The 25,072-nt window shown below is 32.4% G+C and overlaps 3 protein-coding genes across 3 annotated transcripts; 1 reads left to right on the forward strand and 2 right to left on the reverse strand.

Moving 5' to 3' along the window:
* Positions 1-397: 397 nt before the first annotated feature.
* On the reverse strand, positions 398-1,243 carry LOC126687772 (uncharacterized). Its single transcript, XM_050382328.1, has one exon. It carries the CDS (start codon positions 1,241-1,243, stop codon positions 398-400), a length of 846 nt encoding a protein of 281 aa, XP_050238285.1.
* A 3,794-nt stretch (positions 1,244-5,037) lies between these two features.
* LOC126687085 (wall-associated receptor kinase-like 20) lies at positions 5,038-6,616 on the forward strand. Its single transcript, XM_050381447.2, has 2 exons — positions 5,038-5,953; positions 6,255-6,616. The coding sequence occupies exons 1-2, from the start codon at positions 5,089-5,091 to the stop codon at positions 6,308-6,310; spliced, it is 921 nt and encodes a 306-aa protein (XP_050237404.1). The 5' UTR covers positions 5,038-5,088; the 3' UTR covers positions 6,311-6,616.
* Positions 6,617-6,863: 247 nt separating this feature from the next.
* On the reverse strand, positions 6,864-10,525 carry LOC126687084 (hydroxyproline O-galactosyltransferase GALT6-like). Its single transcript, XM_050381446.2, has 7 exons — positions 9,495-10,525; positions 8,991-9,223; positions 8,612-8,902; positions 8,385-8,513; positions 8,051-8,224; positions 7,555-7,662; positions 6,864-7,457 (listed from the first exon to the last, which is right to left on the reverse strand). Exons 1-7 carry the CDS (start codon positions 10,306-10,308, stop codon positions 7,251-7,253), a joined length of 1,956 nt encoding a protein of 651 aa, XP_050237403.1. The 5' UTR covers positions 10,309-10,525; the 3' UTR covers positions 6,864-7,250.
* Positions 10,526-25,072: the final 14,547 nt, after the last annotated feature.

Raw genomic sequence — 25,072 nt, forward strand, 5'->3', positions numbered from 1 at the left:
TAATTTTAAAAAATATATAATATAAATTATTAAATTAGTTAAATATAATTATATTAATATATAAATAAAATTAATTATGTTACAAACTTTATGATTTGATTTTATATTGATAATTTTGAAGTTAAAATCGTATTTTATATATTTTACGGGTCAAATGACTATGATTTTTTGTGTATTTTTATATATATTTTTATGTTATGTTGTTCATTTTAAATTCGTATTGTTTTAGGGTTGGATTTTTTACACAATTAACAAAATGGGTCATATTCATATTCTAATTATATAAAAATAGAGTGAGTGAGTTTTTTTTTTGGATAAATGATGGGTATATTAGCACAATCACAAAGACGTGATTGGCAAAATCAACCCTTCTTTAAGAAAGGCAAAAGGCGCAAGTTTAATCACAATTACAAAAGAATGCTAAATTCCGATAGACATCATTACCGGAGTACTCAAACCCATGATTATTATCCTTGTAATATTGAACCGCTTTGCATATCACTTTGAAAATAAGCGAATCCACCTCAACGTGCTCATTGTCGAATATCCGCTTGTTCCTTGCTTTCCATAGTTCCCAAACACAAAAGAAGCCAATCGTCCTCCACAAAACTCTATAACGTTTGAAAGCCACTGAATCCCAATAGAATAAGAACTCAAGAAGCGTATACGGCATTACCATATGAAGATTACACATCCCGAATAACTTATTCCAAGCCAACCATGCAAAGTGACAATGAAGTACAATGTGCAAACTGTTTTCCTCCTTTGAACAAATTGTACAACCTGCATTTGCTGAATCAAGAATACCTCTATTGACAAGAGTCACATTAGATGAAATCCGGTCTCTAGCAAGCAACCAAAGAAAGAATAAAATGCGAGGAGGTAGCTTCATCTTCCAGAACGTAGAGAAAGCTGCTGAAGATGTGCGAGGAGGACGTTGCTGCTGAAGACAGTATCTCATTGCAGCTGCTGTATAGACTTTCCCATTCCAGAAGAAGGCATCCTGCTGATGAACAGAAGGCTCACAAGGACTAAGTTTCATCTGAAGTTCATTTGACAGTTCTTGGTCCCCAATACGCAAACGACGAGTCCAGCCAAGAACAAAAATGTTATTATCATAATCATAGAGATCAGAAAGTAACGAATTCTTGTTAACTGTCAAAGAAAATAACCTTGGGAAGCTCAGCGATAAGGATTGATCCCCTAACCATGTATCCTTCCAGAAGCTAATACCAAAACACATGTTAATATTATAACACGATCCAACAATATATCTCGACGTCCTGAGAATTTCTATGATGTGGATCAACTTATTTAATTTCAAATAATAGTAAAAAAATTGCATTTATTTGTTTTATTTTAAAGATAAGAAATTACTTCTAAGTTAAAATGATAAACAATATAAAGATTGTTTACATAAAGTTCTCTAAACTATTACTTTATTATAAGTATTTCCATTTCAATATAAAATAGTGGGCTGCAGTAAATCTAATAAATAATAGGGTTAGTTTTAATAAATCATGCATACCGAATTCTATCATAACTACAATGGAGCCAGTCGCACAAAATGAACCCTCTAAAAGTGACATCAGTCACCGACCAAAGGCCAAGGGCCAGATAACACCAGCGACCGAATCCACGAGATTCGTATCGACCGAAAGATCATTGCAGAATCATCTGAATCTCCAGGACAAGTCGGAATCCCCAAAGACTCGGGTAAAGCACGTCGCCTAAGGGGATTCGCACCAGACCCCTATCTGCGGAATATCTTTCCTATTTGGATACAAACTCCAATTAAGGAAGATAAGTCTATTTAGAAAGATATTCTTGAATAAGATTTCTACTTAAATAGAGAATCTCTTTTCTATTCAACATCAAACCTTACTAAATATGACCCACTTTCCTATTCGATTCTACAAGGTATTCACTCAACTACTATATAAAGAGTTTGAGGTAATACTTAAAAACACAATTACATTCATATACGAAAAACGCTGCTCAAGCCTAAACTGACTTAAGCATCGGAGAGTTAATCGAATGATAACCGCTCGGTTAGCTTCTACTCTGTTTTACAGGTTAAATCACCGGATCAGAAGGCGGACTTCATCAATAAACTACCAAACCTTTGCGAGTTTCGTTAGTTATATCAAATTTGTTCAAAATCGACTAGTTTAGGCAATTTATTTTAAACCTTTTTTTAGCCATTCGTGAATAGAACTGATAAGTTGCCACCTCACTCCCACATGCTACCAACTCAGCAGAACTCACTGAAATAAAATATCAGACCTTTGCGAATTTTGTTAATTATATACAAATCTTTCAAAATCGGCTAATTTAGTCAACTTCGGAATATTTTAAATCTTTTTTAGCTACTCGTGCATAAAATTAAAAAATTTGTCATCTCACCCGACACATCTTAACTCAGCATAACTCATTAAGTGAAACTGAGTTAGCAGTATCTACAAACCAAACAAAACCAAAAGCATCTGTAATCGAATTATATGATAAACAAACCAAAATCAAACTCAATTTAAAATTTAAAATTTAAAATCTAATTAAATCTAAATTTAAATTAAATGAATTTATTTAAATTAAACGTTAATCATCTCGAAATTTTATTTTTGTTCCGAAATAAAATCTATTTTAAAATTTAAATTTAAAATCTAATTAAATCTAAATTAAATATTTTAATAAATTTATTCAAAATTCTATTTCATAAAATATCAATTTATCTCGAAATTTAATTTTTTATTCCGAAAAATAATTATTCTAACTTTTAATTTTCTCGTACTCTGCCTAAGTAACTCCATTAATGAAGTAGATGAGCTACCTACATTAATGGAGAAGAAAAATCTAATCTTCTCCATCAATGTATAAGACACCCATGTTTGTTCGTCTTCTCCATCAATGGAGAAGATGAATCATGGTGGCCGAAGTGGGAGTGAAGAAGCGGCAATGACGATGGCAAAGTCGGAGTGAAGAGGCGGCAATGGCAGATTTAAATTTTATAGTAGTTTTTTTTGAAATAAAAAATTAAATTTTGAGATAGATTGAGATTTGATATATATAATTTTAAATTAATTTTAATAAATTCATTAAATAAGTTTATTTAATTTAGATTTAATTAGATTTTAAATTTATATTTAAGTAGATTTTATCTCAAAATAAAAATAAAATCTCGAGATGATTAGTGTTTAATTTAAATAAATATAATTTAAATAAATTTATTTATTTTAAAATTAGATATTATTAGATTTTAAAATTTAAATTGAATTTGATTTTGGTTTGTTTGTCATGTGGTTTAGTTAGAGATGCTTTTATTTTTGTTGAGTTTGTAGATGATGTCAATTCGGCTTCAATCAACGACTTCTTCTCAGTTGGCAGCGATGTGGTGAGTGAAGCGGCAATTTTTTCAGTTTGATTCACGAATGACTAAAAAAGGTTTAAAATATTTCGAATTGGATAAACTAGCCGATTTTGAAAGATTTGAATATAACTGACGAAACTCGCAAATGTTTGATATTTTATTTTAGTGACTTATGCTGAGTTGGCAGCGATGGATCGAGTTAGGTGGCAATTTTTTCGGTTCGATTTATATATAGCTAAAAAAAATTAAAATATCTCAAAACTGGCTAAACTAGCCAATTTTAAAAAAATTGGATATAACTGACGAAACTCGCAAAAATTTAATATTTTATGGAGATCATCCTAAATATTACCATATCTAAAATCACTACTATTGTATTTTCTATAAACAATAATCTTTTTGGCTGATCTCCTGCTTTTTTGAAGGGGCAATATTGATGCATTTAATTAAAAATAAATTATGCCGAGATTTCTGAAGTATATCATAATTAATACCAAATTGATATTTTTTGTTTTAAAAGTCTATTTAATGGTCTTTTAATTCTAATTCCGTTAACTGAAAGACCCTTCCGTTGATTTGAGGGAGAAAATCGTTTAATGAAATTGAAACCGAAGTATCAAATCGTCGAAATTAACGGAGGGGTCTAATAGTTAACGGAATTAAAATTAAAAAACCATTAAGTAAACTTTTAAAATAAAGGATATCGAATTATTAATTATAATATATCTTTGGAATTTATATATAATTTACTTTTTAATTAACTATTGAATTTAAATGAATGGAACTTCAAAGTGGAACTAATTGGATACCCTTGTTTTGAGGGTCATAAGTAATAGCAATAGTTGGATTTATTAATTTCATGCACCCACTATAATTTTAAAAAATTAGATATGATTGTCGGAGAGTAATCCTAATATTTTTGTTCTTGATCAATTCTTTTCAACTCCAAATACTTCGGCTTTATGTAAAATTTTCCATGAAAATTGTATCGTGTCCTTTAGCTAAAACCACATGAAATATCTAGCTTCAATTTATTTAAATCTAAAGTTGGCAGCAAAACCAAAAGGCAAATTTTTAAGTACCAAATAAATAAAGGATGTATAGATTAATTGAAAAAAAAATTCCCTGCATTTTTTTTTTGGAAAATTATTGTTTCCTCTTGATCTAAGGTTCCAATACTATGAGAAAATAATGATTCGGAAAGGAAACGAGCAATGCGTCAATTGGGTCCCTGAATTTATTAATCGGGATTAAATAACTTATTTTTATCTATTTTGATTAATTAAAAATAATATTTTTTATTTTAGGTTAATTAACAATAAAATTAGATCATCATGATCCTGAATATTGTATAATTTATTTATAATCAATCCAAAAATAAACAATATTTTTCTTAATTGATCAAAATAGTTGAAAGCAAGTTACTTGATCCCGAGTCGCACCTATTCGAAAGAAAACACCAGTTGTGTTCTGAATTCAGAAGATAATCAACCTAAAACTGATAATAGTAATCAAGCAAAGGCATCTAAATATGAATAAAGAAAAGCTAAAAAGCTTGCCAACCCTCAAATACCGAAAGCCCTCCATAAAGCACACACAACTCTCTACTTAGCTGCTTCCACAATATATATATATATATATATATATATATATATATATATATATATATATATTGACATCTGCAATCAACAGCAACTCTTCATATCTCCCATACCCTTAAAATGGAGCTCAAGCAATCTTCTTATACTACTGTTCTAGTGTTCTTCATTTCTCTCATAATTCTCCCTTCCTCAATCTCATCCCAAGCCTGCAAGAATTCATGTGGCAAAATTCCCATCAAGTACCCATTCGGAACGGGGTTCGGTTGCGGTGATCCGAGGTTCCAAAAACATGTAACTTGCAATCAGGACAAACTGACTTTGAGTACCCACACTGGCTCATATCCTATCACCAACATAGACTACACCACCCAACTTATTTACATCTCGGACCCTTCTATGTCAACCTGTTCTTGCACCCAACCAAGCAAAGGCTTCGGCCTAGACTGGGATGCCCCCTTCTCTTTTCATGACGACACTGTCTTTACATTACTCGACTGTTCGACCTCTTCTTCACCTATTTACGGAATAAGTACCGATTCTGATCATACTAATGCCACTATAGTTCCTCAATGTGACAGAACAGGAGTTCCTATATGCAGTTTCTTGTATTCCTGTCAAGCTATAAGTATGCTCAGTCTTCCCATATCTACTTGCTGCGTTTATGCACCGGTTGATCTTGGGCCGTCTTTCGAAATGGATTTAGAGAAGCTTCAGTGCTCTTCTTATTCTGGGTTTTATAGCTTTAATGGTCAGGAAGCTAATCCTGAAAATTGGAAGTATGGGATAGCGCTTAAGTATAAGTTTAATGTTTATAATGAGTATCCAAATTCTTGTGGGAATTGTGAGAAGAATAATGGTGTGTGTGGATATGGTGGAGCTTTCAATTCTTTTGTTTGTAATTGTCCTAATGGTCTCAATACCACTTCAGATTGTTTCTTTGGATCAGCATACAGTCATGGATCAACTCTTCTCCATTTGCACAGAGGTAAGTATCTCTGTTTTTTTTTCTTTGTTCTTTTCTTTTTGTTCCTATGATCAGTGGCGTAATCGTGTTTTTTTAAGTCCGGGCTTAATTTCTAGTTCATCTTTGATTTTCGAGCAGTTCGGACTTAACCTGGCCCTGAATTCACTATTAACCTGTCTCTAATTTCGAAAAATTTACCTAAAATATTTTAAATATTTCAATCCCGGCCTAGGTTGGAGCCTACCCTGACCCAAGAGTAGTTCCGCTCTTGCTTATGATATTCGGTATGCCTTAAACATTTAACATATTACGATACTTGCAGGTGGCTGGTTCATCTATTCATTGGCATACTTTTCGGCGTGGACATTATTCCTCTAGGTTTATTATCAAGGAAAATTAGTATCGTCTCCAACACAAGGTCAAAACGATTGTTTCTCTAATGGATTTTAAAAACTCATTATTTCCAAATATTTCAATTTCATATAGCTAAAATCCTCTTATATGAGAATTTCAGTTATCCAATATAGAGGAAAACAATAGTTTTGGCCTAATGTAATGTGATGATAGTAATTTTCCTTAATTCTGTTTGCATAGAGAGCATGAGCCAAGTTGTATTATGTTGATGTATCTTCATATGTAAGAAAAGAAATGTTCAAACTTCTTTATGCACATCTCACTTATTTAGCAGTTTCTATCTGGTAAGGAATATTTGCAAACCATACCACAATTTTACAAAGTGCTCATTCTTAGTATACAGAAGCAGTAATGGCACTAAAAGAACAAGATTATGGAATAAGGTTCTTACCCACCAAAGAGAATCACTTCCACTATAAAAGGTTGTGCTTCTTAAAGATGTATGGAATCATCTTTACATCAAACTCCGACCTAACAGTTTAAAATCAATCCCAAGAATTTAAGGAACTTTCGAGAATAAACAAAGAGCATCTTCTTTATTAGTAAGCTGCACAGATACCAAATTTGGCAGCATTTTTATATGAACATGAGACTTGTACTAACACTGATACTATACTTTATGCTAGCCACTGGACAAAACGAACCTGCTTCCGAGTTTTAAACCTTCTTTCACAACTTGTATAATGATATCCCCTCCATCATCGTTGTTGCTTGCTACAGCAACGAGGGGAAATTGTTGACTATATGAAACAGGGAAAAACACCGCATAATAGGGCATATGCGAGCATGATCAGAAACCCGGTATTTAATAAATCGCTCTGAATATGTACAGAGATTTTACTATGACTTCAAAACTTCTATACTTTTGCACTTTCTTGACCCTCTTGGGGTCTTTGTACACAGGTCATCTCATATTGCAGCACTGGGGATTTCCTTGTTGTAATTTGTCCCATAGGCATATCATCTGCCTTGGAGATTGATAATGAGCAGTGTAATAATCTTCCACACATCCATACTGGCAAAACATCAAGCTATGTACATACTCTACTGGCTTCGTGCTGTTAAATTTTTCCACCCACATCCCCATGCTCACATCTTCCATCTTAAACAACTGCAACCAATGAACAGAAATTCATGTTAAGTTCTGTGACCAATGCCAAACGACAATATGCGAATGAGTGCTTTAGATGGAAAATCATGGAACATACTCTCAATTTATGATTTTGGAACTCAATCACAATATAACTTGCAATGTCAGATGAGACAATATAACCAGGACCGTTTGCATAGGGTGGGTATTCTTCTTCTGGCCATTCCTGAATTACGATCAAAAGAAAGTGTCAGCCGTTTGTATAGGAACTGATGATATAAATTCCCACCTCTTCATTTAAGAAATGCAAGGCTAAATTTGCCCATACCCACTTGTAAATTATTTCATATCTGAAAGATGTACGCAGCTGTATCATAAAGCAAATAAGAAAAGGAATCGTATATCCACAAGCAAAAAGGACAGAAAAGAAAGAGAATATTTTAAAAATGAGCATTAGCTTACATAGTGTTTTATAATCAGATAACGCGAAACTAAACAAAAAAGGAGATGCCACATAACAGTACATAGTTGATAACAATGATGGCATAACCAATGCACAGAAAAATAGTATGTTACTAATTGCAAAAATCTCTCAGATATTGAAGAGCTCATACCTCAAATGTCACAGCCCATTTACCAGAACGCAAAGGCTTGTGATAGTAGTTAATATTGCCAATGTATAAGCTACTATCACTTGGCACCTTCTTTGCTTCATCAATCACAGAATCCACCCTCACAAAAGTGTCATCATCACACTTCATAATGTAATTTGCAGCCACAACGCTGACCTGGTAAAGGAAAAAACAAACAAACAGGAAAATGCTAACAATTGTTAAAAAAAAACAAGCGATATAATAAGGGTAATAGAAAAAAGGACCACTGTAAACAATGAAGATAGCGTATAAGAATAGAGCAACCAAAAACAAACAAGAAGTCCCCATCACTCACCCCATATTCACAGATTGCAACAGTCTTCAATACAACCAAATCGTAGTTATCCATGTACGGAACAATAACGATGTCACCAAAATAATCTGCTTCTTTCTTAAGCTCAAAATTTATTTCCTTTCTTCCATTCTGTTGAGCAAAAAACGATCCATAAACTATTAGAAGATTCAGCTTATGGCATAGTAATGGAGGATGAAAAGCTAATTAAAATTTTCTTAAACCCTTACCAGTGCTACAAAAAATCGAGCAACAACTTTAGAAGATCTTATCAATTTATGCTGCATCCAGGTTTTCCTTGCAGCCATTCGCTCAGCGAAATGGTTGCCAGCGGAAAGGATGCCAATGAAGAGCTCCACTTTCTCATCAAGCATCTGTGGCGCTTGCCACTTTTTAAACATCTCAAGGTGCTGCTGTGGTGCAAAACTTGGATGTGAGGAAGGCAACGAAGCAGCAAAAACAGAATGGACGTCAATATCCCCATTCAAATACAATCCAGTAGCATCCTCTAGAACAAATCCCTACAAACATAACAAAACATTCTAAGAAACTTCGGTCCTGCATTTATCAAAACATTACAAATTTTCAAAGTTCACAAAAGTTGCTTACAGTTCGGTACGGAAAAGAAGTAACATGCCTCCCGTCAACGGTAATATGATAACCTTCCAAGCCAGCACTGATGGTAAGAACAAATATTTTCCCCTCAGCAAAAGGGAAGGGCCAAGTGTATGAAATCTTCTTCTTCCGGCCAATCAATCTGTTCAGCCACCATGTCGCTTTCGACTCTTCCAAGTTACCATCATCGTCACGAAGCCATTTCTCACATTTCACCTGTCCATCAACTTCATAAAAACCGCACCAAAAAAACAATCACTAGATTATCACATGCCCACACCATTAAAACATTAAAGAAATCAATACCTTAAATATGCATAACATATAAAACCAAATAAAAATGTCAGAAAAATAAAACCTGTCGTTATCAAGAATAACAACACATCAACTACAAAACACTAAAACAAACAACATAATGTATTACAACATTATAAAACTACTCAACAAAGTTACAAACTTTAAGCATAAGAATCTTCTAAAAATGCTGACATTACTCACCAGTCTCCTCATCAGCTCTCGAACTCCAGCCTTCGCACCTCAAAGCATTACCCCATTGCATCCTATAACAAGTATTCTGCTCAATCACAGGTCTCCCACTCCAATCACCCTTCAACCTCGGATTCAAATGAAGAATCCGCGGCGGGTCCTCTCCATCCACAACTTTCAACCCCTGCAACTCCAACATAAACTGAGACACCATCAGCTCCTCCTCCCCCTCCCTCAACAGGGCGATTTTCGGGTCCTTCTCGGAGTGGGCCCATCTCGGATTAGCCACGACAGTTATATGGGACCCCAATGTCATCCCACATGGTATCTCCATGATCCTATTCTTACCATAAAACTCCCTCCCGGACAAAAACATCGAAACCGGGCACTTCTCGGTCTGATTCACACTGTCGGTGGAGTTTTCGTTGAGTTGGGTTATTTTACCCGACTGTAATAATTCCTCCCATAGCTTTTTACCGGCTAGCCAAGCCTCTTTAGCAGCTTTATGCAGAACAGAGAACTCATCTGTAGAATCATTAATTGCGTCGAAAATTGTTTCATTAAAAAACAAACCCGAGAGTTTATTAGTCTCTCGCATTTGTCTTCCGGGAGACCGAGTCATGACCCGAGTTCCTGGCAATAAGGGTCTGGACAAAACGGCGTCGTTGTCGGAGACGGAGCCGGAAAAATAGGCGGTGGACTTGAAAACCAGAGGAATTTCGAGGGTAATGAAGAGGAAATAAAACAGAATAAGAGCCAGTAAGGTTTGAATCAATGTGAGTCTGCTCACAGATACTAAAGACTCTAGCTTTACTGCTCTTTTCATTGTTTTTTTTTTCTTGGTTTTGTTTGAATCGGTGGGTATTGAGTAGGTGAATTTTCCAAAAAAAGAAGGGTAAAAATGAAGAACTTGGAGTAGTTGTGGCGTGGGTTTGTGTTGGATTTAGAGGAAGCAGGGGAAGAGTGTGTGTGTGTTATATTAGGAGTGAAGAAATGCACACTCTTTTTGGCAGAACCAGAAACTGCCGTAAAATAAATGGGAAGGAAACTGAAGTCATGCAAATCTTTTACTTCTTTTAACCTCCACTATTAACATTCTTTAATAAACTTAATTCAATTTAAAAGATATTTTCCAATTAAAAAAAATCTATTAATATTTATTAAGAATAAATTTTTATAACTTTAATCAAGCTCGGAAGATATTTGTGGTAATTTCTTGAAATGCATGTTTTGGTAACTTATTTACACCTTTACCTGTTGATTTTTCTATTATATCTTTTTTTATTTACGAAAAATACATTTTTTTTAATTTCACAAATACCTTTTTTCGGTTTTTAATTTCGGTTTTCAGTTTTTTCGCCGAACCGATCGACAATTTTTAATACATTTTTTTTATAGATTTTTTTCTGGATTTTTTTTTATTTTTTTATAGTGTAACAATAGTGTATATATAGTATATTTATATTGTATATATAGTGTTTATTTTTATTTTTGATAGATTTTTTTCTGGATTTTTTTATTTTTATAGTGTATATATAGTGTTTTTATAGTGTAAGATTAGTGTGTATATAGTGTATATATAGTATTTTTATAGTGTATATATATTGTATATATAGTGTTTATATAGTGTATATATAGTGTATTTATGGCATTTTGTAGTGTTTTTTGTGGTCTACACCATGAAACACTGCAAATGCACCATAAACACTGTAAATGCACCATAAATATACTAAAAACGGCAGAAATACATTATAAATACACCAAAAATCTACTAAAACGTAAATATATCATAAAATTACTACAAATGCACCATAAATCAATTTTTTCTTTACAAAATCAGTAGCAATAAACAAATCTATGAATAAGAGAAGACAAAATAAATAATTATATGAATAATAGAACAATTTTATAAATAAAAAAGGCATAATCGCTCAAAAACCCCTCACCTTTAAACTTTTTTTCAATTCCACCCCGACGTTGAAAATTTGTCAATTTTACCCACTTTTGAATTTTCCGTTTTCAATTGTACCCCAATATTTTAATTTTTGTTAATTTTTTTACTTAAATGATGAAATCATTCAATTAATTAAGTCTAAACATGAAATTAAATTCTTTTTTATTCAAAAAAGTACAAATAAGTCCTTTATTTTTAAAAAAACTAACTAAAAACTATAATCAAATTAACACTAATTTAAATTCTTAATTATTTTAACTAAATTTAAATAAATTTTAAAAATATACAATTAATATATGCGAGACATGGAGAATGTTTTAAACAAATTTCCAAACGCAAAAGACGTTAATTTAATTTTTCAGGGTACAATTGAAACACAAAAATGAAAAATAGGGTAACATTGATAAATTTTCAACGTCAGGGTATGATTGAAAAGGGGCTAAAAGGTCGGGGGTTTTTAAGACATTAGGCCAATAAAAAATTATAGATCTACAATAATTTATTTATAAAATATTTAAATCATTAAAAAAATTAAAAAATTACACAAATTTAAAAACGAGTCGAGAAATCCATAGTGCGAATGAAAGAGACGAACGGATTAGTGCGAACGGAAAAGATGAACGGAAAAACGACCGGAAACGACAAGAAATCCATCGGAAGTAGACGAACGGAAGCGCGATCGGAAAGACGAACGGAAAAGTAATCGAAGGAGATAAACTGAAAATCAAATGAAAAAGAAGAAGAAAAGAAGAGAGAATTTTGAGAGAGAAGAGAGAAAAAATGGTGGCTATGTAAAAGTTTAACCTAAAATGAGATAAGATTTTTTTTATATATTGGATATTTTTGGTAAATAAGTTGGCGAATTAGGTAGCGTTGGATAAGAGAAAAAGATAGGCCAAAATGGTGTAAATAATTGTGGAAATTAGGCCCAGCACCTCAAAAGGCCTAAATATTCTCACATCTACCACGCGACTTCCTTTCTTGCAAAAATACGACACAAAGTTTATAGTTTCCATATTTCATTTTTTTCCTTCTTTTGTACGATTAATCCTTTTATTAATATTAGAGCTTGTGATTGTGCTTGGATTTTTCATATTATTGTTGCTTCCGGTGGTTGATTCTCTCCTTCCGGTTCTTCTTTCTCTATGTTTAAAGGAAACAGATGCATCAGTGGTGGATTTGTCGTTGGCGAAGTTTCAGATAAGAAATGAGTACGAATTTGGTCGATCCAGAGGTTTTTATAGAGCTCTAATATAAGATGATTCTGAAACTCCTTTGGAAGGTGTTGCCGTGGTTGGCCTTGTCGGTGTCTTGAGGCAGCTCGACGACTCAGGCAAGTCTCTGTGTTTATCATATAATTTTTTTTAGCTCTAACATGATGCTACTGCTGAATTAACTTGAATGCCAATTTAGTAGGATTAACTTGAGGATAAATTAACATTTTAGGGTAAGCGAGTGAGAGTATTTCAAGGGATTGCTTTTTTAATTGAGTTGATGATGAAATTGGACTGATGTATGTTATCTGTGAAACTAACATTTCAGGTGGCATGTAATTGTTTGAAATATTTTCTTGGATTCGAGCTGAGTTTGTAATTTATATGTGTATTGAGTCTTTGAAATTGAGATGGTGCTTCATATTAGCTCTGTAAGTTATTTCTTAGTGTATCTTTCAAAAATTAAGTTGTGAAATTTAATCCATATCGAGTGAAATGTGGCGTTGGGGTGGTATTAGGCTATATTGTTGTTTTCATATGAGAAATATTTTTTAACTGTGAAACTTCAAATTTATAACTTATTCTTGTAAAACATATCGTTTTCTGTTTCAGTATTTGCCAATTCAGCGTTTTTATTTCGTCCAACATAGGTCTTAGGTGGTAATTTTTCCTGCTTAAATCTGTCATTGTTGAACTCCAAATGAAAATAACATAATTATCAAATGCAGGAAGGTAGAAAAGTTTTTATAAGGACCTAAAGCTTGAGTTTTAGTGTGGAAAGTTATAATCTTTATAGCAGGAAGCTTGAGCTTTAATGAAGTGGGTATGGTAGTAAGTGTCCATGTTTTAATGAAGTGAATTTGTTTCAGCTTAGGTTTCTATTAGGCTTCAAGAACAGCAAAAGAATCCATTGTTTATCATCTTTTTTTTGGTGGGATTTTTCAATTTGGCGGTTGTGGCATTCCCTTTGCACCACTCCATGTAGATATGAAGGTCCCATTTGTATTGCTCTTGGTTTGCTTCAGCAAATTCAAAATCGTAAACGACAACTTTCTATGTCTACTCAGGCAAACTCTACGCTGAACACATGACATGGTCTATAGTCTTGTGCTTGTTCTTTTTATCTGACATTCTTTCTGCAATAGGATTTAAAGAGTGAGATAAATGCAATGATAAATACCAGGGCTGCCGTTATAGAGGGACCACTGACTGGAGTTCACGGTAGTAACTTGTTTTACCTTTATGAATTCTTATCTCTACCTTTGCATTATTTTGGGTGCTAAAAATCAAATACCAATATGGCCAATATCTTGCCATTCCTATGAAATGTAGTAGGAATTGTACTTTTTGATTGCGGTGTTATTATATGGAGGACATTTCTCCCTGAATGTTATATGGAGGACATATCCAAATGCTATTAGCCACTTGATATTGAGCTACTAATTCCTTTTATAGGTTCAGTGTTGCCCTTAGCTTATGGTTTTTTTTTTTGACTTATTTTCTTAATTTGCAACTAATATAATTTCTAATTTTCCTTTTTTGAGCTTCCAGTTATTGGCATTTTATCTGTATTTGATGTTAATTTATCTAGTGCTTATATTGTTGCTTATAGTAATGATTTACTAAATAGTTTCTAAAAATTCACTAAAGGGTTACTAATTTTATATTTTTTAAAAAAAATCAGCAAATTTTGAAGATAGCTTCTGATTATAAAGTTATTGATGCCAAGCCAATATCATTTGTTAAGGCAAAATAAAAGTGAAACTAGTGAAGGGATTGAATCCACTTGATGAAAAGTTTGGTAAAAATATTATTTCTACTAATTAACAGCGAGAGCGTATTGCATTTTTTGTATCAATATAGGAACAAAGATGGCTGAAAATATTGAGTGCGACCAATAGGTTCAAGTTAAGAAGACGGATACGGAAGCGAGAAAGGCAAAAATGTAGAAAAAATTTAAAACTTGTGATTGTCTAGTATATGGATTTTCAATTTTAGTTGTTTGTTTGGATCATTTTAAGTATATGATTGTTTTCTAAACCTATGAATATTGGCTGTTATTTGTGTTTAATTTTATAAATTTAGTACCTATTTAGTACATTGTTAGTTAACTGGTAGTAAACTATGCTTTAGTACATATTTTACTTTATTTGGTAATCTAATAATAAACTTTCGATATATAATTTATAATTATTTTTTGATGATGCTCTTGATATTTTATGTAATTTTTTTTTCCATTTATGTATCTGTAATAATTTTGTTGTTGGTTAACCAATTGTTCACTAATGGTACACCAATAATTTTATTAAATTAAGTAATTATTCCTTTTAACATTTTATAATTAAAAAATAAAAAATAATAATTTGATTTTTAAGTAAACCGATAGTAGACAATTAGTAAACTGTTAGTAAAAATTTATAGAAAAATTAGAGCAGGTGCATACAACATATCAGAAACTGACTAAGAGGTGTCAGTTGATGGAATAAGAGATGGAGAGTTTGTCCAATGATACTACATGCTACTAGAGAGTTACTAGAGGATTACTAAAGGTTTAGTAATTTATTTTTTAGTAAATCGTTAGTAAACCGTTAGTAAATTAACTTAACTTTTTTAGTAAAATGATAATTTATAAGTGCATACAGCTGTTGACCCTAAAAATAATGTGGTTGCATTTTGTGTAGCTTTGAGTTGTTGTAAGGAAAATGTTGGCTAGTTTGATATTATACTTGTATTGATTTTTTTCCCATGGCACTTCAAGCAAGTAAGGTTTTTAATAGAACTGTTGTAAGTCAGGGGACAAGTACCTTTAGATCCTATGAAGCTACATGCTCTTTTGCAAAGTGAATGCCATAATGTAAGATGTAGTCTCTAGATCATGGCGCACTACAATAAATATTATAATTATTTATTTCGTTTAAGTAAACTCACTGTAAATTCATGGTAAATTGCTAGTAAACTAATATATCTTTTATTTTTTAGTAAATTGACAGTAATCCGTTAGTAAACCGTTATAAAGTAATATATCTAACAAATAATTTAGCTATAATTTTAAAGTAACAAATATATTATACTCCCTCTGTCCCATTGTAATTGAACACTATTTTCTTTTTGGGTGTCCCATTCTAATTGACACTTTCTATTTGTAGAGTACTTTTCACACTACTTTTCTCTTTATACCATCTTCAATTAATGCATTTAAAAAGCATATTTTTGAAAAGTTGTGATGCATTTAATGTAATATAAGGATATAAAAGTAATGTTACTAAAATTTCTTAAATAATGTGCAATTGAAATTTTCTCAATTAGAATGGGACGGAGGGAGTAATTCTTATGGAGATAAAGTAAAACATTCTAATTATAATATTAATTATTTTTAGTAAATTGAAAGTGAACTGACGGTAAATTTATTTTTTATTAAATTAAAACTAAAAAATTAATAAACAGTTAGTAAACTGTTAATTAACTGACTTATCTTTTAGAAAATCGATAGTAAACTATTAGTAATTTTATAATTTTTAAAAAATAAACAATACTAAATTGTGCTTAAGTAAACTGATAGTCAACCGTTGGTAAACTTATATTTAGTAACCGATATAAACCATAAGTTTAATATTTTATAATTTTAAAAAATAAACAATAGTAAATTGTTTTTTTTTAAGTAAACTGATAGTCAACCGTTAATAAATTTATATTTAGTAACCGATATAAACCATACATTTAATATTTTATAATTTTTTAAAAGATAAACAATAATAAATTATTTTTTAAGTAAACTGATAGTTAACCGTTGGTAAACTTATATTTATACCGATATAAACCATAAGTTTAATATTTTATAATTTTTAAAAATAAACAATAGTAAATTGCTTTTTAAGTAAACTGATAGTAAACCGTTGGTAAATTTATATTTAGTAAACTGATATAAATCATAAGTTTAATAATTTATAATTTTGAAAAAATAAACAATAGTAAATTGTGTTTAAGTAAACTGATGGTCAACCGTTGGTAAATTTATATTTAGTAAACCAATATAAACCATAAGTTTAGGATTTTATAATTTTAAAAAATAAACAATAGTAGATTGTTTTTTTATGTAAACTGATAATTAACTGTTGGTAAATTTATATTTAGTAAACCGATATAAACCATAAGTTTAATATTTTATAATTTTAAAAAATAAACAATATTAAATTGCTTTTTAAGTAAACTGATAGTAAACCGTTAGTAAATTTATATATAGTAAACCGATATAAAACATAAGTTTAATATTTTATAATTTTAAAAACATAAACAATACAAAATTGATTTTTAAGTTAACCGTTAGTAAATTTATATTTAGTAAACCGATATAACCCATAAGTTTAATAATTTATAATTGAAAAAAAAAAATTAAATAAACTGATAGTAAAACTAACGATATGTTATCCATTTAATTTTATATTTTAAAATAGCAATTTATTTTAATACATTGAGGTGTTGCCTATTGTAATCTTTCTTCACATTCATATATTTAATAAATTCTCTTTTGTTTTTTTCTTTGTTTTTGCAGTCCTTTATAGGCAATGCCTTTCGTTTCCCGAGCATCTCCATTTTCCCTTCCTCATAATATTCTTCCACATTCTCAGCCTCAAAATTACAATTACGTCATTTGATCCCATTTTCTGTGCAAAATTGAATCTGTTAAAAGCTGCTCGTTTAAAATCCCAACTTCACTAACAAAAACCAAATTCCTCAAACTATTAACCTGATATGATCTCAAACCTCTCTATGTTCCTACTCTTCCAAACTCAACCATCAGATCTCAATAATTTACTTCTTACTGCAACCAAAATCAAGCAACAAAGTAAGAATAATAAAGAACCCACCACAGCAGGAAAAAAACCCGTCATCAACATCTCCGCCGTTTGTCAATGCCTCTGCCTCTCCATCTCTGTTTTCCAACCAGCTTGTCATCCACACCTCTCCCGTCTATCAACGCATCTGCCTCCTTTCCAGCTCCATTGTCCGCACCAGCTCAGCTTCTACGCCTCTGCTGTCCTCTCAACCTCCGTCGTTCACCTGCACCAACCGTCGGTTTTAATTTTAAGTTTATTTTGGCGATTTCAATTGTAAAATTTTAATGATGGTGATGACAATTGTTTTCAGGAACTGATGGCCCTTTTGAAATCGAATCAATTTGATTATCGACTAGCTTCAGAATCAGTTGATTTCTCAAATCACAATGATAGACGAGAGAGAAGCGACCGCCATAGCAGATCGGAGAAGAATCAGATAATAACGATGAAGAAGATATAAAAGCTGATATTTAAAAACCGAAAGTATATTTCTGCAATTAAAAATGATCAAATCGTAAATTTCAATAGATTTTAGTTAATAGGTGGTCTTGAGAATATTTAGGTGTATCAAGGGTATTTGTCTAAAAATCTCTAAATAATTTACCAAAAACAGATATTTAAAAAATAATCCTAAGATATTTTATAATCTAACTAAAGTACCAACTAATTTGACATTATTTATACATAAAATACATTGATTTAGTTATAATAATTATAAAAAAATATTATTGATGTCAATTAATTTTAAAAATTAATAAATTAAAGTATTGCACTTATTTTTAATTAAAAAATCTAGCTTATTTAATATTAATTTATATATCAATTAATGATTCACATTACGAGTCACATGTGTAGCATATAATATGAAACTAGTATAAAAAATCATTTAAATTGCAAACTGTTTATATGATTTTAAAATAAGCATACATTTATTTTAATTAATTAATTCTAATTAATTAAGATTAAAAACATTGTGACTACCAATCTTAGTCCAAAATTATTATATTTATAAAAAATAAGAAAATATTTTTATCAAAAACCTAAGTAGAAGCACTTAAATATCGTTTAAAAAAATTGTATTTTAAACATCTTAGAATATATTTATTTTCTATATTTGTGGAACAAATGAAGTATTTAATTCCCGGCTCTTTACATCTACTATCCAAGTGTTTAAATTTTAAATTATTAATTTAATAAATTTTGGATCATTACTTTTAACATTTATCTTCTTCTTATATAAAAAATATGGGCGACCAACATTCAAACTAATTCTACTTATATAAAACAATTGTATTTAAAATTTAAATATATAATTATATTAGTAATTTTGTAAAAAAATTGAAACAAAAATTTACACCATTTGAAATGTCTTAGAGTATACAGATAAATGTAGTATATTACTTGATGTATTAATACCTTTTGAAAACAACCTACAAAATATCGATTTCATACTGCTCATCGGACACTAGTGGTTTGATGAACATTCTAATAATAACGGATTTTTGACGGATCTGTGCCTACAAACTTTTTAAAATTCTAACTTTGAGCATGGTTTGAAATTAATAACAATTTAGTGTCTGGGACCACCCAATCGCAAATTGGGTGGTGATCCGCGATTTAATATCACGGATCATCTTAAATAAGATTAATAGTAGATTAATCTAAGTTTAATGCCATCCGCGATTTTAAATCGCGAATGGCATTAAACAGATCCCTTGCCAATGGCAGGGAATCTGTTGACCGTTGGAATTCCAACAGTCAAAAATTGAATGCAATCCGCGAAATTAATTCGTGGATTGCATTTATACCATTCAGCCCCCATTTTCCTCACAACTCAAAATCTTAAACTCTCAAATATATGTAATTTTCTCTCAAGCGGTTTTAGAGCGGATTTTATTTTTGTAGCGGTTCTATTCAGAATTTATTTTCGGAGTGGATTATTATTTTAGCGCTATTGGAGGACTACAAGAGATGAGTTTACTTTTCATTTTTTATTGTTATATTAAATTAGAAAAAAATAGGTTAATATAACTTAAATGTTAGGTTTTGAATTATTTATTAAATATTTGTATGTTTAAAAAAATATTAGGTGTTAGTATAAATTATTAATATGTCATATTTTTCAATTAGTTACTGTTAGTAAAAATAATAGGTGTTATTGTAGTTTATTGAGAAATTGTAATTTAGTGAAATATTAAGTATGTTGATTTTCATCAAAAAAATAGTAAACACTATTAAAAATCGGTTTAGGAAAAATTGCTAAAATAATTAGACTTTATTTAATGAATTTGAAAAAATGCTATAAACTAAAATACGTGTGATGTATATTTATTTTGACGAAATTTGTAGCAATGACGACTATGAACCTATCGTTTATGATATGGTGCGATGGCCGCATCGTCGGGTGGATATGATAATTATCGAAAGGATGAATTTTGAAGAGTTGAAGAATGTGTGTACAGTCGCTGCGAAATCGGAAGTAGAGATTACCAAAATCTACTTTTTCGGCTTCCTAAAATTGAAAGTGGTCGCATAATCTCCTACTCGTTGTACTCAGTGGAAAACAATGAGCATATCTTTGCAATTCTAAGAGAGACGATGCGGTATCGATGCCTTGATACGTTAGAATTTTACGTAAAGTACCGTACTGTCGTTTGTAACAATGTTTATGTGGATCAGTTGGTTTTGAGTGAATCAAGTGGGTCAGATAAAGGCAGTGATGAAGATGATGGAGAGGATTTTTGTGGCTGCGAGGAAGAGGCAGAAGAGCAAGAGGGTTGCAATGATCATGTAGAACATTTGGATTCTGGAGAAAACACAGTGTATCAATCGCAACTCCCAGAAGGTTTTAACCGTGTGAATTTGGATGATTTTGATGTGGCACCAGATTTTGATGAGAACCTTATGTGGAATCATGGGATGGAGTTCTAAATTGGGATGATCTTCCCAAATCGTGATTCTGTTCAGGCATGTGCTACTGCTTATTCTGTTGAAAATGGAAGGGAGCACAAGAGTCACCGAACAACCAACTATACTATTGTGCTGGTTCTTCGTGGGTAGGGACTGGATGGTTATTCGACCAGTTCCGTGAGTTTCGAGAGTTAGACGCCGACGTTTCAGATATGGAGGTTGAGTGGGCTGTTCGGGCTTATCTCTTGGCCGCTTTGGATGGTCTGTGCTTCACTGATTTGAACAGTGGACATTTGGGGTTGAGAATTTTACCACATTTAGAGCATTTAGAGGATCAGCGGTCCATCAGTTGGGGATCAGCCGTGCTAGCCCACCTGTACCACGAGCTTTGCATATGTGCGACGGCTTCACAGCACAGACGTAACATCGTTGGCGCCCTTTGGATTTTGCAGCTTTGGACTTTTGAGCGTTTGACGCCGTTACGTCCCCATTACGCTGCGCTTCCCATCACACAACATCTTCCATTAGGCGATAGGTATTTACTCTAACATTTAATTTCTTTGTATTTGATAGTTCACCCTACTTGTATTTGAATCTAACATTTAATTTAATTTCATTTGCAGATGGGCGGACCCTAGGGAGCCTCGGGTTCGAGGGGCCCCCAGGCACGATTTGTCTTACTTTAGACTCTTACTTGACAGGCTGCGTTACGATGACATAAGTTTATTTTTTTACAGTACTTTCAGTTTAATTCAGTTCAAATTCTGACTTACGTATTTTTATGCAGATTGTTTGGCAGCCATACACCGACGATCTCCTAAAATCCATACCCTCATTGTACCTTGCGGGTTCCCACGTTTGGCGTGCTCAGGTACCCTTGATTCATTACAACATTGTGGAGTGGCACTAGCCAGATAGAGCATTGTAGCAGTTTGGCCTGATTCAGCCTATCCCTCTGGCACCAGTGCAAGATCAGCGCCTTCATACCCTCCTTTACAAGAGTAGCAACAACTACTTGGAGATCCTCGAGTATTATGTACTGATTTGGCTCCACAGAGAGTCCCATGTCGTTGACGGTTACCGTTTGGAGCGTCCACCACACTACCATTCGTAGTCCATGGAGTGGTATCGGAGACACAGTCGGAGTTGGATTACCTTGCAGGGTGCAGCTGACGGTTCGAGTGTACGTAAATTTTTTATTTTTACAAATTTACAGCTTACTTTTATATTAATAATATATTTACCGATTACTATTTTCCCTTTTAATAGCGCGATCTGGCGGAGATGGTCCACGTTCGGAGATCTAGCCGTGACTCCATGATTGGGTCTGCTGCACAAAGTTCATAAATGGCCTATATGGAGGATCGTCGGGATGTCACTTTGCCCCCACCAGAGCCAGCAGTCACGACATTTGTACTGCCTCCTCTCCCTCCTCTGACGGTTGACTTGGATTCCATTCACGGTCGTCGTAGACAGCGGCCTACACCATGCCAACCCCGCCAGCGAGCAGAGCGGCCTATATCGCCCCCTATGTACTATCATTGCGATGCAGCAGAGAGCTCACAGACGCGACAAAACTATTGCGGGCCTACTCAGTTTTATGAGCCCCCTTTGGGTGACGGTTCACAATTTCAGCAGCCCTCGCAGGTATTGCGTACTTTATTAAGTATATTTCATATCTAGTTTCACATTATATTAAAATGGCTTAATTACTTAAAAAAAAATCCACCTTGAAACATTTTTTCGTTTATACCCTGACCTAGGAAAAAGTTCATTTGTACCCTTTTTTTGATTTTTCGTTTTCAACTATACCCTAAAATTTTATTTTTTGACAATTTAATTAATTAAAGGATGAAAACATTAAAAATAATTAAATAGAAGGGTTATATCATCTTTTTTTTATTTGAAAAAATACAAATAAGTTAAAAAATGAAGGATTATTTTAAGCTTTTTTCTAAATAAAAAAGTTCAATTTAGTGATTTAGGGCAGAGTTGAAAACGAAAAATCAAAAAAAGGGTAAAAATGAACTTTTTCCTAGGTCATGGTATAAACGAAAAAATATTACAAGATGGGGTTTTTTTTAAGTAATTAGGCCTATTAAAATACAAGCTATTAGATGTTTATTTTTAAATTCTTTATTTCAGGTCTCTCCGACCTCATCGTTTCCGGTACCACCATCATCCATGCCGTTTTTTTACTCCTAGGGACAGACGCCGTATACTACTTCTCTAACAGAGCCGTCTCAGTATCGACAAACTACACCACCACCATTTCAGACACCCCAACATGGTCAGCCTTCTACCCCCTCTGATCGGGGTTACCGGCCCGCGTTTCCTTGGTTGGATAACCCGTGAGCGTCACATTCGCGGCCCTCCCCTTCCACCCCGGTTGCGGATCCGTCGCAGATGTATTTTTTGGTATCAGAGGCTTGGTTGAACAGTCCAGGTCTCGGGGGGAGGGGGGCTCTTTTGAGAAGTTACAGTCCAGCAGAATTCAGTTTACGGGTCCGTCCTTCAGCCTCCTTCCGCAGTCATAGGAGGCACCCACTACTGCACCGACTGCAGATGATCATGAGCTATCCCACGACGACGATCACGAGAGCGAGGGCCCGCCAGCTGACAGACCGCGTGACAGCATTACTACGATCTGACTGAGAGGAGTCTGCGCCGCAGACAGGATCAGGGGTGTACGATATGAGGACTCAACTGGAGAAGAACACTAGATATCGAGATTATTTATGATTTTATTGTTTTTTTAGACATTTTAAACTTTATAATCTAACTTTACTTTATCGACTATTCCGTATTATTATATTGTTTATCATTTGATATTGTTTATACAATTTGTAATTTTTGTATATACTAGTAAAAACGGAAAAAATATTATACAACGCTAACTAAAATTCGGTTTTTATATTTTATTATAATTTTAACAAAAAATTAAAGAACGAAATTTATTATAAAACGCTAACTAAAAGAATTTTTTATATTTTACTGAAACTTGTATAAAAATTGAAATTACTAGCAATGATTAGGCAAAGTAATGCCCAATCATTGGGTAGACATATTACTGTCTTCCCAATGATTAGGGAGAGATGCAATCCGCGATTTAATATCGCATCGCGGATTGCATTAATCATGTTAATTACTCCAGATTGGAGTAATTAACATGATCCGCGGTATTAAATCGTGGATCACCACCCAATCCGCGATTTAAAATCGCGGATTGGGTGGTCTCAAGCACTAAATTTGGATTAATCTCAAATTAGACATAAAATTGGATTTTTGAAAAGCCCGTAGGCACAGATCTGTCAAAAATCCGATAATAAAGTCGGTCTTTGAATAAAATTTGATAACTTAATAATTTTTATTGATATATTGAATACTTACATGAATGAATAAACATACCTAAGATCTTTTATATAGAAATAAAATAAATATATCTGAGTACAATTATATTGTGAATGTATTTCTTATCCGAAAAAGTGGCAGAGTTGAATTCTTTATCTTTTAGACCTCTTTAAAAATATCTCTCTACTATGAAGATGAGTAATATTAGGATAATGACTTTTTATTATAAAATGATCATTATGTGCATGCTTATTTATTGGAATATTCATAGTGTGAGAATCTCTGTTGTTTAATAGACTGGTTGAGCTTTTGAGTAATTACTAATAGTCTTATAAATTACTCGGTCTTATATGAGGTTGGTCGAACTTCAAAGGCTCGATATTCTTTATTGATTGAATCTTGAAAGTTCAACATCCTTTATCGACGAAATCTTACTAATTTAGCATCCTTTAAATAAGATTGGTAGCTTAATAGCTTTTAATGATGTATTAATTGCTTAAATAAATGAATAATTATACCTAAAGTCTTTTATATAGAGATAGGATAGACATAGCTCAATTAAGTTATACTGTGATTGTGTTTCTTATCTAAAAAAGTAGCATTTTTAGTGGCATGGTTAAATCCTTTCTCAATTAAGCTTCTTTAAAGAATATATATCTATTATGAAGTGAGTAATATTGAAATAAAAACTTTTTATATTAATAAAAAAGACTCTTGTCCACATGCATATTATTAGAATATTCTGTGAGAATCTCTCTTATTTAATGGACTAATTGAGCCTTTGAGTGATTTCTAATTGTTATATAAATCACTCGGCCTTATATTCGGTTGCTCGTATCTTACAAGTTCGACATACTTTATTGATTGAACCTTTAAGGTTCAACATCTTTCATCGACTGAACCTTACTAATTTAACATCATTCATTAATTGAACCTTGAAGGTTTGACATCCTTTATCGATTGGACTTTAAAGGTTCGACATACTTCATTGGTCATATCTTAAAAGTTTGGTATCTTTCATTGACTGGTCCTTGAAGGTTCTGCATCCTTCATAAAATGGACATTGAAGGTTCGATATATATCCTTCATTATCCAACCCTTGAAAAATATGAAATCCACTTTAGCTTCCCACAATATGCTGATTCTCTTAAACTCTTAGTGATTCCTTTAGATATTTATTTATATTTTGATGATTTGTGGATGGCACTTTTCAACAAATTTTTATTTGGGCGATTTTTTTCTCGAGTGAGCCATGGGGGAGCTTTTTTGGGCGATCCTTTAATGGAAAATTCTTTCCTTTTTTGATCACATGTCTTTCTTTTTAAA

The sequence above is a fragment of the Mercurialis annua genome, linkage group LG6 (assembly GCF_937616625.2).
Source record: "Mercurialis annua linkage group LG6, ddMerAnnu1.2, whole genome shotgun sequence".
NCBI lineage: Eukaryota > Viridiplantae > Streptophyta > Magnoliopsida > Malpighiales > Euphorbiaceae > Mercurialis > Mercurialis annua.